General features: G+C 44.2%; 1 protein-coding gene across 1 annotated transcript in view; it reads left to right on the top strand.

Moving 5' to 3' along the window:
- The window catches only part of arhgdig (Rho GDP dissociation inhibitor (GDI) gamma), a 66,546-nt gene extending 64,736 nt beyond the window's left edge, over positions 1-1,810 (top strand). Inside the window, exon 6 of the mRNA XM_041205717.1 lies at positions 85-1,810. Coding sequence (XP_041061651.1) covers positions 85-284 — 200 coding nt within the window. The 3' untranslated portion in view covers positions 285-1,810. The remainder of the gene's footprint in view (positions 1-84) is intronic.
- The last annotated feature ends 13,547 nt before the right edge of the window (positions 1,811-15,357 follow it).

A 15,357-nucleotide genomic window follows, 5' to 3' on the forward strand; every position in this document is an offset into this window, starting at 1 on the left:
ATTGAGAAATTACTTGAATTGGATGAAAATATTGCAAACTCTTCTTTTTAAATCTTAATTGTATTCACCCATTATTTTAAACAGCGAGTAAGGACACCTATATGGCTGGCAGCTATGGCCCTAGAGCAGATGAGTACGAGTTTATAAGTCCAATTGAAGAAGCACCTAAAGGAATGATGGTGAGGGGCATGTACACCATGAAGTCCCATATCACAGATGACGACAAAAGTGACCACCTGCACTGGGAGTGGAAGCTCAATATAAAGAAAGATTGGAAGGACTAGGACCTGGCTCACTTTAAAATGAGATAGAAACCAGTAGTCAGAAGGATTACTGTCCTTTGGTACCAAAGTTACTTTAAGGCTTTTTAATTACTGTTCCTAATTGTGTACATCATTAAATGTGCAAAAGTAACTATTTGTCTGCAAAACCTGTTGTTTTTAGTACAAGTGCTTTAGGTAGTTATGTGTGTTCTGGTGTTTTTATTGGTGATATGAAGATCTATATCAAAACACTGACTATTCAAAATGGCTACATGTAAACATGGATATAAGAAAGATTAAATTGTTCTGAATGGCTAAAAATATACTATGTAATCGCATTCAAAATGTGAGTAGAAAACAAGTGAATAATGTATTGAGTAGAACAATGGATATGCTGCTAATCTTTGCATTCAGTCACATGATCTATAATATATTCTGCTTCTTCATAAAATGTTAGCAGATGTAAACCTGAAATAAAAACAGAAAATGCTGGAAGTGCACAGCAAGTTAATTGGCAAATAAAAAAAGGAAGACATGTTAATATTTCAAAAGTAACACTTCATCAGAACTGCAGGTATATACTGCCCTGAATTCTCTTATTTTTGGCTCCCATGGGTTGAATTTTACTTCCATGTGAAAAACCATCCGAAATGTAGTTTAAAAAAAAAGGTTAGTAATATTTTAAACATTAAATGACGGAAACAAATTTCTGGTCATGTTGCAACACAAATCAACTAATCGACATGAATAGTCACTTTGAAAGTGTACAATTAACACCTTTACCATTAACTACAGTGATTACACTTCAAAAGTACTTATTGGCTGTAAAGCGCTTTGGGACATCCTGAGGTTGTGAAAGGCGCTATATAAATGCTTCTTTCTGTCTTTCTTTTCTTTCTTTAAGGTATTCACATTCAAAATGTACTTTATCACATAAAAGCATTAGTTCTGAATGCAGAAATATTTGCTAATGACAGACCATTCTTCACACCTAGAAATTTTAGTGATTTGTACTTCACTTTTCTGTTACATTCCATTGATTTTTGCTTAAGATACAAACTCCGACAAACTGAAATGTTATTGCATTGTTGTGATATTTTTTATCTTTAATTTTGCCTTCCACAAAGTCTAATTCATTCAGATAGCTCTTTTGTGATTATAGTGGTGAAGGCAGCATGTTAAATAGTATGAAAATGTATGTTAAAGTGCACAGGAATGAACCATGATGGAACTAATACAATTCATTTTCCAGCTTTCGCTTGTGTCCCTCTCTCTGAGAATCAAGTATGTTACTTACAAATGCACATTCCTGTTGACCTTTTTCATTTCAGGGCTGTTTGTGGCATTTTAGCAAGATTCTGAAAATGTAATAAGGTCCGGGCCTGAAAAACATAGGCCTCTTGCTAATTACAGTTCAAGGTTTCGTTGTGTTATCAAAACTTATTTTGCTCAGTTACATACATGCTGTCTTCTTGTGAGGTTATTATTTTTCTGTGACCTGTATCTAATGGGATGATGCTTCAAATAAAGATTGGGCATGAACAGGACTCCAAAGCTGATCTTTTTTTGTTTGATAACTATGAAAAGCATATTTATATCTGTAAAAGAACAAATCTGTGGGCCAAAGCTAATTTTTAAGAAATCCTTGTTAGCTTTCAGTTTAGCAAAGAGAGTTGAACAGATCTGGCTCAATTATGCTTTGTCCATCCTGACCTGTTGCATGCAATGTAATTCTGTTGTAACATTTAAATCTCAGGGATGAATTGTCACTTATGGCACCTGATGGAAAATAAGCCACAGCAGATTAGTCTTGCCTTTTATGCACTGTCTCATTTTTTTTGCATTGACTCCACAGCAGAGTGTTTCGTCTGTTTAATGCATTCAGGATCAAATCTTGGGCTGGATTTAGTCAAGCCTGTCCGACTGGGAATGATGGCAAGTGGGGGGAGGGGGGAGGGAGAATTGTGTGGGGTTACCCCCTCCAATTCCCGGCACTGGGAAAACTGTTCCCAATTAAATTGGGGGCGGGAAATGTCTAACGTGGGAATCCCACTTGCTGGCAGTGGTGGCTCAGGGATCTAACAGGACTTGCTTGGGTCTCCTGTGGCTCCCAAAGGGAAGGGACCCTCATTGACAAGCACTCAGTGCCTGTTTGAAGTACCTGGCATCAGGAAGAGGGAGGGTGCTGAAAGCCACCCCCCCGCTGCGCTTGTCTCTGACCCTTATTCCACCCCCCTCACCCCCGCAGCCACTCCCCTGCTCCTCTCCAGCAGCGCCCTATCCACGACCCCCATCCTGCCCCATTCACCACAGGTCTTGGAGCATTACCAGCAGCAGTCCCTGGCCTCTGATTGGCCGGCAATTCTTAGGGTTGGCATTTCCACCCTGCAGGGTCCTTAATCGCATGGGAGGTCTGTGCTGGCCAGATAAGTGCCCGAATGTATTAAAATAGCACCCGGCCTCCCAAGCAGAGTCGATATGGGCCTCCCACCGGTTCCCCAAACGATAGTGTTGCTGGAACAAAATTCTGCCCCTTGATTTTGAAAGAAACAGATCTTGTTGTTTAAATTGCTACTGAGTATGCGGAGGAAATATTTACCCAAAATACCTCTGAAATTCTGAATTCTTTCAATACATCTTTTTCAAAATCACGGTGTCTCCTGCCAATGCAAAATGGTCATTGCACATGTGTACTGGTCCACACAAACGTCACTCTGCTCAGTCAGAAAGCAGTTAGTCTTGATTACACACAGGATATAATTCTGGTACAAGATGGTGGGTCATAAGACAGTTAGTATTGTGTAATTGGGACAGATTTGGTTCATGATCCAACATTTAAATATGAGTGTTCATAGTATAATTGAATTCAATTTGAAATTTGAATAAGAGAGCATTTTGAAAAGAAGTTACAGTGTAATCACAAACGACCCGTAGGGAACAATTGTAAATTGAACATCTAAATGTATCAACGCCGCAGCTTTAAATGCTGTAGGTCCCCACCGCCCCACGTCCACTGCCACCCAATTCCCCCTGCCCCCTCACCCGCTCCAGGTTCAGAAACTTTGTCCTGTCTGTCCGGCTGCAGTAAAAGTTTGTGTTAGCTTCCTTTTTCAAGGATTTATGGTGAGAGTCTGTAAATCAGAAAAGAAGGTGGAAAAACACTAGAACTGTGAGTGTGTGGCATTGGCAGCAAACGCAGCCTCTTAAATAATATGTATCGTTCACTTTCATAACAAAGTAAGTTTTCAGCATTTTTTTAAAAAAATGTGTATTTTGAAAAAGATAAAATTTTAGGTAATAAATGCAGAATAGATCCGATAATGCATTGCACCTAGATTTAACTAAGGAGCTTTTAAAGTCAATTCATACTGCTGATTTAAGAACTTGTTTTTTATATGTATATTTTAATGACTTGGATTTGGGTATGGGGAATGCAAATTGAAAAATCTGAGGGCAAATGAAACTTGGGAATGTAGCAAACAGTGGGTAGGAGATTAGAAATAAGATTAGCGAAATGGACAGACACAGTCAGATGAAATTTCATATAGAGAAATGTGAAATGATGTATTTTGGAAGGAAAAATAACTGTATCAATAGTGCCCTTTGGTGAAGAGACCCTGGCTACTTAGTTACTCAGGGCAAACAGACTAGCAATAATTACAACTTTGCGAGTGTTGTTCAAATTCCTAGCAAAGAAAAAGAATAACGTACACTAATAGACATAGGTTTTATTCAATTTGAAATGTTCAGTGCACCTATTTACAAATTATAATAAAATATATTTTAGCAGGTGTCTGTTACTGCCAGTTTCAATTATCAGATCGGCCATGATCTCGTTGAATGGCGGAGCAGACTCGATGGGCTGAGTGGCCTACTTTGCTCCTACGTCTTATGGTCTTATAGACAGATTTTTAATCAGTAAGGGAATCAAGGGGAAAAGGCAGGAAAGTTGAGTTGAGGATTATCAGGTCGGTCATGATCTTATTGAAAGGCGGAGCAGACTGAATGGCCTATTTCTGCTCCTATGTCTTATGGTCTGATATAAAGCTGACAATGTGGATTTTCCTCAAGGTGGTGGCGTTTTCATTCAAGAAACTTTCAAGATGGGTTTTACTTGGCAATGAACAATCAGTCACTATATGCGGTTAAACCTCCTGTGGAGATCCTGGTTATAATAGATACTGGTAAAGTACAACTTTGTGCTATATTCTGAGGTTGGGTAATTCAGATAATATATGTGAGCCCCAGTGCAAGCTTATCTTTGCAGGTAGTAAGTTGCTAAAGGGCAGTGGGTCTGAAATATTGCATGAGGTTACAGATTTTAAAATATGTGTGGAGGGCATATTAGCTGCAGTGCCAACATGGAATGAGCTGAAGGTATGACAAAGGTGCTGAATGTGATAAACCTGAGTACTGCCATCTCCAGTTTGCACACTAGTTGTTGATTCCTTTCTAGTAGATGTGGAGATTTTGTAATTGGTTGCCTGCTGACACTGAGCAGGGAGAGTCCTTGATCATTGGCAGGGAGGTAAATTGCCACATAATAGACAACATTGAAGCCCATGGGATGAAAGGGGCAGTGGCAGCATGGATATGACATTGGCTCAGGGACAGAAAATAGAGACTGGTGGTCAACAGTTGTTTTTCAGACTGGATTGAAGTATACTCCAAGGGGCATGATTAGAGCTACTGCTTTTTTTATTTACATATTAATGAACTGGACTTGGAGGCAGAATTTCAAAGTTGACAGGTGACACAAAACTTGTACTTGTAGTTAATAAGGAGGATAGCAACAGACTTCAGGAGGACGGAGACAGTCTGGTGGTAAAGGAAAACACATGGAGGACGAAATGTAATGCAGCCAAAAGTGAAGTGATGCATTTTGGGAAGAAGAATGAGGAGAGGCCATATAATCTAAATGGTAATGTTTCAAGGGGTGTCGGTGTAGGAACAGAGATACCTAACAGTTGACATACACAAATCTTGAAGGTGGCAGGACAAGTTGATAAAGCCATTTGAAAAAGCACGTGGGATCCTTGGCTTTATAAAAAGAGGCACATGAAGGAGGCAGAAAGGTGGAGTTGGGAAAGGTCCAGACTTGGCAGACCCATCTCCTTTAAAAAAGTCCCATCCACCATATTTTTGTTCTGGGAAGGCAGAGGCTGGGGTGGGATGGAGTCAGGTCTACCACCTCTGTAGGCTTTCCCAAGGCAGCAATGGAACAGGGCAGAGGTGAGAGTGCTCATCTGCATTTACTAGGACACTAGCCTAGTTGTAATGAATGTCAGGCCCTCAAACCCTCACTTCTCACACCCTCACTCTCCACCTACCCCATATGCTCCCATGCCCCTTCATACCCCCTCCATGCTTCCTCATACCTCCATGCCCCCCATATAATCTTCAGTATAGCCACTCACCCAGTATCCACTATGGGCAGACCTAAGGAGCCATGGCTTTGAAATGGGCATGAAAAAATAAACTTCTAACAATACAGTAGAGCTCTCACTCAAACACACTTCATATTGAAAAAGAAAATTTCAGATCCATTCAAAAAATATTAAAGCCCTTCCAAGTGATAAATCTGTTTTAAAAATAAACAAATATTTATTAAGTGCCCACCCACATCAAAGACAGCTAAGCGTTCAATAACCTCTTAAAGTTGTCAAATCGTTTACACAGTGCCCTGCTTAGTACGTGACGTAAACAACGTTTTACCCAAGGTGAATTTTAATGCCGTATTGTCCCAAACCTGCCACATTAATTATGCATTCCAAGGAAACCCGCCGTTTCCATGGCAGGCGGACTCTCGTTTGCCCACTGCGCCATCACCTCGCTGCTTCTTCATGCCAGGCGCCATATTTAGAGTCCAGACGTGCGCACACCTTTCGGTGTTTCCAGCCCAGGGCTGCTGCAAAGAAGACAGGATGGCCCTGAAAGGCAAAAAGACCACAGCCCCCAGGTTCAATGACGCGTCCCTCCAACACCTTTTGGATGCATGGCGGCTTGCCATTGATGTCCTCCAACCTCACTATGGCCACAAGATAGGCAGCAACCTCTCAAATCCAGCTTGGTCCAGCGTGACCATGGTGGTCAGCGCCAATGTCCTGCAAAAGAGGACAACCACCCAGTGCCGCTACAGAATGAATTGGCTCATCCGTTCTACCAAAGTAATTCAATTTTCTCATCACTCTCAACTCACACACTCACAAACCCATCACACATCCACAGGGATCTCAAACCTCAAAGGACAACCGCACTAACTCTCACACACACCCTCATATCTCCATCAGGCTCATATCCTCTTGAGCTCACGTCCTCATCCTGTCCATGGCTCTGCTCACCACACAAACATTCTATGCAGTGTCATGTGTCCTGCTCACACTCTCTCCATTTGTTTTCATGCAGGAGAAGCTGGCTCACAACAGCAGGGAGAGGCTCCAGACTGGAGGTGGAGTGGTCCACATTAGGCCTCTCGCCCCCTTTGAGGAATGTGCCATCGCGCTGACTAGTGAGGACGTGGACCGTGCCTGCGGTGACAGTGAGGTTGGTGGTGAACACCCTCGTAATGATCCTGCAACACATTATCCCTCTCTCAACGCAACTGTGAGTGCTTTCTCCTGCTTTTAACTCTGCTGCCATGCACTAATTATCTCCATTTCAGTTCACAGGGAGCTCTGCCAAGCGACCAACACCCTCAGCCAGCCAGTCCCTCAGCTCCATCCAGGTCCTCAGCTCCAGCCAAGAGGACATCTCCTCCATTACAGAGCTGGAAATAAGCAGCCTGGAAGACCCGTCACAGCGCTTACCCACACCCTGCACCAGTGCAGAGACACACACCTCAGTGGGACATAGATCTAGAACAGGCTTGGGTTCACAATCTGGTGGTCGCTGTACACGTGTCCGCAGCAGCAGGAGACAGGTTCGTGCAAGCTCCTCAGTACTCGGACGACTGCTGGGGATCAGGCATCTCTGAGGTCTGAGTCAGATGACGAACCTTTAGGCCTAGCCTTTCAACTCAAGCTGTAGAGTCAGCAGAAGGCGTGAGAACATCACACAGAGCTGTTGGAAGGCCTTGCAGAGTGGCATGCAAGTTGGAGGCCTGCTCCCTGATGAAGTGGTGCCCACATGTGCGTGTATGGAGGCCTGCATGGGAAGGATGGCGGACTCCACCGCGGTAGCCATAGGTAAGTTCCTGCAGTAGCAACGTGAGAGGGAAACAGGGCACCTCAATGTCCCTCCAGGTGCTCCTTCCCCTCAAGGAGTCAGGCCGGGGCCCCCTGCACCTGAAGGGAGGAGGTGCGGTGGCTGGACACCCTTGGTTCATCCACTCAGGAATCTCAGAGGCTGTCTGCTCCCTCCAAGTCCCCTTTGCCTGTGATCCCCTCAACTTCATCCCCTGTCACTGTGGAGGGAGCAGCCAGCCAATGAGCAATTCTGGAGGGAGAAGTGTGTGTGTGGCAGAGCCTTTCGGAGCCTCATTCTAGCTTTCTCCCACGCACACAAATCCTTCCCGTATCACACTCACCTCAATGTCCTGAGCATTTTCAATGCTGCCTGCAGGGGCTTCCCTTTCAGTTGTCCATCTGAGCTGACCTGCATCTCCACCTAACCACTGATCACACTCCCATGCAGCACCTGAACTCGATCACGACTCTCGTTTCACTTTCGATTTAGACAGCATGGTGGTGATACAGTATTTCATTCACACCCATGTCCTTTCCCCTCCCTCATCAGCCATTTCCTTTCCCCCATCACTCTTGACTCCCCTGGCATGACCTTTCGCCTCCCTTCTGTAACCTACCAGCCACAGCCCTTTTCCTTCAGGGATGTCCTGATGAGGGTTCACGTTCCCTCCCTTCCCGAAAATCCCACCCTCATTCACATTAACCTCCCCAACTTCTTCCTTCCTACCCTCAGGGTCAACGTATGCCTCCGAGTCCCCACCAACCACCCTCGCCATCCCTTTTACTGCTACTGTCGAACCCTCACCCTCCCACCCTACCGCCTCACTCTGCCCTCGGTCATTCTCAACATTCCCTCATACCACGCCCACCCTCAGTTCGCTCCCAAGGAGGCAGTCATGGACCCATCAGACCCCACCCTCACACATTCACCTGGACATCCCCCCCTTCCCCCTGTGGAACCATTCCCCCCCAAGAACCCCTTTGCCCCCACTTAGTCCTCCCACACCCCCTTCGAACTTCCCACCTGCTTAGCCCCTCCCTCTTCCTGACTCCCTCAGAGACCCTTAGTTCTTCCGTTGTCCTTATTCCTTTCCCCCTCCTGACACCTTCCTCCAGCCTACCTCTTCCTCTAGTTTCACTTCTTCCTCCAGCTTTACTCCTTCCCCCTTCCCAACTCCGTACTTATTCCTCCACCCTTAATCCCTCCCCTCTCTGCACTCATTTGTCCCCCCCGACTCCCTTCCCTCTCAGCACTCTTTTCTCCCTCTGGACTCCTTCCCCGCTCCGCACTCCTTCCCTTACACCTTTCCACCCCCCTGTATACCTACATCCCCAGTTGCCATCTTTGCCCTCGTTACCCCCACCTCCCCCCATACTCCCTCCTCCTCAACCTCACCCCCAACACCCTCATTCCCCCCTCCCAACCTTACCCTCGACACCCTCATTCCCCCCTCCCAACTTCATCCCTGACACCCTCATTTCCCCCCTCCCAACCTCACCCTCGACACCTTCATTCCCCCCTCCCAACTTCATCCCCGACACCCTTCATTCTCCCTTCCCAACCTCACCCCCGACACCTTCATTCCCCCTTCCCAACCTCACCCCCGACACCTTCATTCCCCCCTCCCAACCTCACCCCCGACACCTTCATTCCCCCTCCCAACCTCACCCCTGACACCTTCATTCCCCCTCCCAACCTCACCCCGACACCTTCATTCCCCCTCCCAACCTCACCCCGACACCTTCATTCCCCCCTCCCAACCTCACCCTCAACACCTTCATTCCCCCCTCCCAACCTCACCCCCGACACCTTCATTCCCCTTTCCCAACTTCAGCCCCAACACCTTCATTCCCCCCTCCCAACCTCACCCCCAACACCTTCATTCCCCCCTCCCAACCTCACCCCTGACACCCTCATTCCTCCTTCCCAACCTCACCCCCGACACCTTCATTCCCCCCTCCCAACCTCACCTCCGACACCTTCATTCCCCCCTCCCAACCTTACCCCCGACACCTTCATTCCCCCCTCCCAACCTCACCCCTGACACCCTCATTCCCCCTTCTGAACTTCATCCCCGACACCTTCATTCCTCCCTCCCAACCTCACCCCCACAACACCTCTTCCTCTCCCAACTGATCCTAGAACTTCCTCTCCCACCCCCTTGACCATCATCCATCGTGAGCATCAACAGTGACTTTCCAACTTCTGTGAGCTGCTTTGCAGCGGAGCCATGTCCATGAGAATACATCCAGCATGCCATGGACATTCCTCCAGAGTGCCATTGCCTTCGAGCTCCAGCAGCTTCTGCTCCTCGGATGTCTGCGATGTGAGCAAGGCCTTGGCGATAAGTCCTGACTTCTACACATCACAGTTGTCAAGGCATGTTCTGCACCAGCGTGTTTTCTCTGCGACATAGGCAGACGATCCAGTGGCAGAAGGGATGATTCCGGTGGGCTGGCCCTATGATGATATGCTGATGTATTACAATGAGGTTCCCAACATCCGGTGGCAGGGAATGTGGCCTGCCATTGGCGGGCAGAGCCAACGATCGCAAGCAGTTTTCACAACGTCAAGAAGCCAATTTTTGGCCTTCTCGCCATATTATTTGGTCACGCCACCGAAAAATGAAGCCAGCGGGCATGGAAAATCCCGGCCTGAATTTTTCCCCATCGGAATTGCCCGGAGAATGACAACTCTGCTGTCAGAGGGTAACTATCAGATCTTGAAAGGCCCAAAAGATAGCAGCATAAGTGGTATGGAAATCTGTAATCAAAGTGCTGCTATTCTGTTCCTAATTGCCGCCAGGAATAGACTGTGCTTCCTTGGAGATGGAGGAACCAGTGGCTTCCTTCTTATGATAGGGGGCATGCTACAAATTCCAGTGAAGCTGCCACACATTCCATTGATCTCTGCAGCAAAGCCAAAGGCTCTCTGGTGTTTCCACAAATGAGAACTGCAAACACAAAAGACACATATTGTCACACAGCCTCGATGGCTGACCTCAGTGCCTCCAAATAGGAATGATGTTCCTGAAACATTCTTTTCAGGTGAGCACTCTAAGATCTGAATGTACAGCCTCACCTACTTCTCTGGCTGCCTCGTCCTCTGCAAATCATCCAATGCTACTTCCTGACTAACTCTAACTCCCTTGAATGAATGGGTCTGAGCTGGCACAGGAAGTGAACAAGCAAGATGTAGGTGGTAAGTTCAATGGGCTATGGCAGAGGGACAAAGGACAGAAACTCATAGGTAGTCATCTCCCTTTTCACTATAATCTCCCCCCCCTCCCTTGTCTTCATCACATCATAATAATTCACAAAGAAATTGGCCTGGAATTTTATTTACCTGACCTGCTGGGAGTGGCTGGAGATTGGAGGCTCCAGTGGGGAAGGTCATGATCGAAGGGTCATCAGGGCTTTTGTGGTAAAGTTTGGAGTCCTTGATGTAGGGAGGTGGGGTGGGGTTGGTGATCAGAGGCCTAAGACTGAGGATAGGAGGTCTGGGGAGGGGGATACTGAAGGACTGGGAGGTAGGTTGGATGCCGAGGGGAGAGTTGGGGGCCTGTGTCCTCCTAAGGCTACAAAAAAGCAGCCAAGCACAGTTAAGTTCAAAATGTTGAATCACAATGAAGCTGCAGTCTCATTATCATATCAAAAGTTGCAGCCTGTGTCAGTGGAGCAGGTTTCACACCCACTCACCATGAGTTAAAGCGGAAAATGATTGGGTCGGAGATGGATTTGGAATCAGAATCAGATTTTTAAGGCTTTAACTTCTCCCTCACCCAACCCAAACCTGCCTTTTCTTCGTTAAAATTCTCTCCATTGTGACTCTGTTCCTGTCCCTTCTCCTTACCCTCATTTTCCTTCTCTTAATACTCCTGTGCTCCCAATTACTGTGGCAGATTAATGGGAAAGAAAGATGCAAATTAAGAATGGGTGAGCATTCTCCCCTTAGAATTGTGGAGGCGGTGGAGCCTGTTGCTTTGTAATTCTTCATAGGGATCAATGCAACCATGACATTGTTCGTATTCAGTCACTTCGGTTAACTTGGTGCTGGTAGTATCCCTTCATCTCTTCCATCTCCCACAGCAAGAGCAGAGTCTATCCCTGTGAGCTCCATGGCCAGCTCCTTGTGTATTAGGTAGTTGCCCATGCACAGGCACTGTGTATCATGTTCTCCTTCAACAACATTGAACAATGCTACCAACTGCGGCGTGTGGGTCAAACGTTCTAGGATAGCTGATGTAAAAGGTGAGGTGGTATCACCCTATTAAATTGGAGGAAAGAATTTTAAGTATGTGCATGCAAATAATTTATGTTAAACAGATGGGTGGCCATAGTGTAAGATCCCAAATGAATGCCTGCCTTAACCAGAGTACATTGTGAAGGGTTCGTTACACAGCTGTTACTTCTAGATGGTAAAGCGTGCGCTGGTGCCCAGGGAATAATAGGGAGAGAGGTCAGTGTTTTGCTCAGGTGGTCTGATAAACTTTTTGCAGCTCTTATCTCAATCCTGGGGAGAGTTGGCACTTAATGTCAGTGCCACTTCCCTCCACATGTGACCTTTTTGGTAGATTTCCTGCCACACATACCCAACTCTGTCCCTCTTCAGCTCTATTTTGTCCAGTGGGGTTTGCAGAATAAACTCAGTGAAAAAGTGTCATATTTTCTGTCCCTCTGTCATGTTCAACATCTTAGTCTACTTCTGCCAGGCTGACTTGTGTTAGACATTCTTGTAAAGTGGCATAAAAACAATCATGAGACATCCAGACAAACCAGCTGACTGTCAGGTTGTTGAGCCAAATACTTTGCCGCTGTCTACTAGTGAAATCTTCAAGCAGAACTGATTTTTTAATCATTGTACTCTTAACTTCCATGCACCCCTGTATATTAGTTTGGTTTTTCTGCAGGATTTATGTCACTGACTGTTCCAACATTGGAATTCTGCTGACCGATAAGCTTTTGGTGCAAGCAGCAACAAATCTCATTTCCAGTTGGCATAAATACCACACGACTTACCATGTGGAATTTTGGCAGGCTTATGCAGTCTAATATATCTGCATAGTTGGACACTTCAGCGGGAATCTAATTTTTCCCCTTCAATTTGTACACCACATGAGAGAGAGAGAGAGCTGTGTTTGTATCTTGGGTCTCCAAGTTTCATCACAAATGACTGTGATAGTCAATACAATTATTAAGTGTTGGTTTTGGCAGTTTTAAATGAATGAATTTTTAACCAGCTACATGAGATTATTATTCATTTAAGAAAGGAAAATGCCTGTCCAGTGAGAAAAGAACTCACTGAAACTGTTGGCAATCTTAGTTGAGCTCTTTTCCATTGCCCTGCATCCCTTAAATTTTAGGAAAACCTGTTAACTGTCAGCTTCACCATTGCAATGAAGAGGAGGTGTAGGCATTTTGTATTCTGGGAGTCTGTAAAATTGAATAAATAGTTTTACCTTGACAGTATGCTCCTGTACTTTGAAATGGGTATTTGTCTTTACTTTGGCTTGTAATGTTTTTACACTTATTACCCACATGCTACAAACCATGATGGCTGCCAAGAGTCAAGCGCTTTGTTTACAGTTACTATGCTGCAAAATTTGCTTTATGATGCTACATTATATTGGAACATTATTTCAGCATCACTAAATTACAGTGGAGTAAGATAGGAAATTGGCAACAATGGTCACTGCTCATAGAACCTTTACGGCTACTGGTAAAAATAAAACCCATTATCTTATTAAAATAAACCTGTTGAAAGCAGCAGCCAGCCGTTTCTCCATATATGAATGTCATTTTCCCACTTTTCACTGCAACCATTTAAAGAATACTTAAAAGACTGGTGACAAACATTCTTGCATTGAATTAATGATGATTAATGAATGTCTTTGATAAGGTTGGCTTGTCTGGGCGTGGTTTGAATTATGGCTAAAAGCTTTCTTAAAAATTCTGTGGGCACGTAGAAGGTCAGTTTAAACATTATGGAATAACAGTGCAGCGGGGGCAGAAGATGAATAGATAGCTTTTCCAGATTTTAAAAATGTTTCTGCATGTCAGAATAAATTGCATTATCTCAATCTCATTATAAAACTTAAAACAATTAAAATAAGAATTCATCAATGAATAATTTAAACTAACATGCTGTGTAATTTTCTTGTTTATGCTTGACCATGGTCAGATATAACTATAGTCATGATGGGAGCCTTAACAATCTGCGACTGTTTAACCGGTATTTTAATAAAGTCATCCCTGATTTGGTTCAAAATTTGGCAATATTGCTGAGAGTGACATAAGCATCAGCAAATAGGGTGGATATACTGCCTTTATCAATGATCACCACATGAAGCATTGCAGCTGCTGCAGAATTATAAGTTCCCATTGTTTGTTTGTTGTAAGTTGAAGTGAATGAACAATCCATCACATCAAAGCACTTGCACATATGGATAAAGTTGGTAGATTCTCACCCTTCTGTCTAAATACGTAGCAGGTACAATTTTGTCACACAATGACTCACTCATTAAGTTAACAAAATTAAACATTGTTCAGTTCAAAGTTGATGCCATTTAAACCCCAGAAGCAACCTTTGAAATAAAACCCAGTGCATTGTTATTAATATAAAGATGTGTCTGTGCAATGTAAAACATTTGTTTTTTGACACTACTATTCACAATTGGCTTCTTGTTGTGTATCTAGTATTTTGGCACAATATAACACAGTAGGGGTTTACTTTACGTAGCCATGCTACCAGCATGGAACTTCGGCAATTTGTCAGCACACAGCGGAAATTTGGAGGTAACAAATTTCTGATCTTAAACTTAATAGTCAGAAAATCTAAGGCAGAGTGCACGTCCATCAATGACAACATAAATTTGTGAAATTATTCTTTCCATGCCGGAATAACTATTGTTACACAGTTGCTAACCTATGATAAAACTATAATAAGATGACATGACAAATCAAGGAGCAATAATTAATTGACACCATGCTTGGATTTTATTAGCTTGTAGATAATAAGAGGAAGGAAAGACTGGCAGAAGTGAGTCTGTTTTGAGATCCTGAGAAAGAGTGTTAGAATTGAAGACTGTGCAATAAACCTTTATCTTAGTACTGAGAATACATGGCATAGTATATTTGGTATTTTGCAGGAAGAGGAAATTCTCACAGCAATGTATCTTCAAAAGATAGACAATGGAGGTTGCGATGAGAGGTGACAGCAATGGTGGAACCAGGGCAGAGATGGTTAAGGAGGCTCATCATAATGAGATCAGCCTATGTGGCCTTGTTACGCTTCTGGGAACCCGTCATCAGCCACCAGGTTTTGCCTACTAATATGTATGGTTTCCAGCTTCACCAATTCCCCAGTTCCCAGCCAAGTCAGCCAATTCCCCTCAGCTAAACTTTGTTCTGCTAATGGGTGAGAGTGACATAACTTAGAGTTAGCAGAAGGTTGTTTTATTTTGTAAAGTGTTTTGCTGTCATAAATGTTTAATAAATAATATTGATAAAAAATATTAGCATTAAATGGAATTTGAACATCAATTCTTTTCATCTAAGTCCAGTGGAGAACTCATCAAAATTATACAACCACCAAGCACTGATTCAGAATGTTCCAACTGGTTTAAAGGTAGGCTGTTTGGTGGAATTCACAAAAAAATAGAAGTGTGAAGAAAATGTAGCCAGAAAACGTATATAACTATATTTATATATTTTATGTCTGTATTACTCATAAAACATGGAGTCAAATGAGTAGAGACTACAAGCAGCAAGGACTGAGGGTGGCAAGGGTGCAGAATGTACTCTAGGTGGGAGATTTCAATGTTCATCACCAGGAAGGGCTCGGTTGCAGGACTACTAAACTGGCCAAGTCCTAAAAGACATAGTTGCTAGACTGGTTCTGCAGTAGGTAG

Source organism: Carcharodon carcharias, chromosome 15 (assembly GCF_017639515.1).
Source record: "Carcharodon carcharias isolate sCarCar2 chromosome 15, sCarCar2.pri, whole genome shotgun sequence".
Lineage (NCBI taxonomy): Eukaryota > Metazoa > Chordata > Chondrichthyes > Lamniformes > Lamnidae > Carcharodon > Carcharodon carcharias.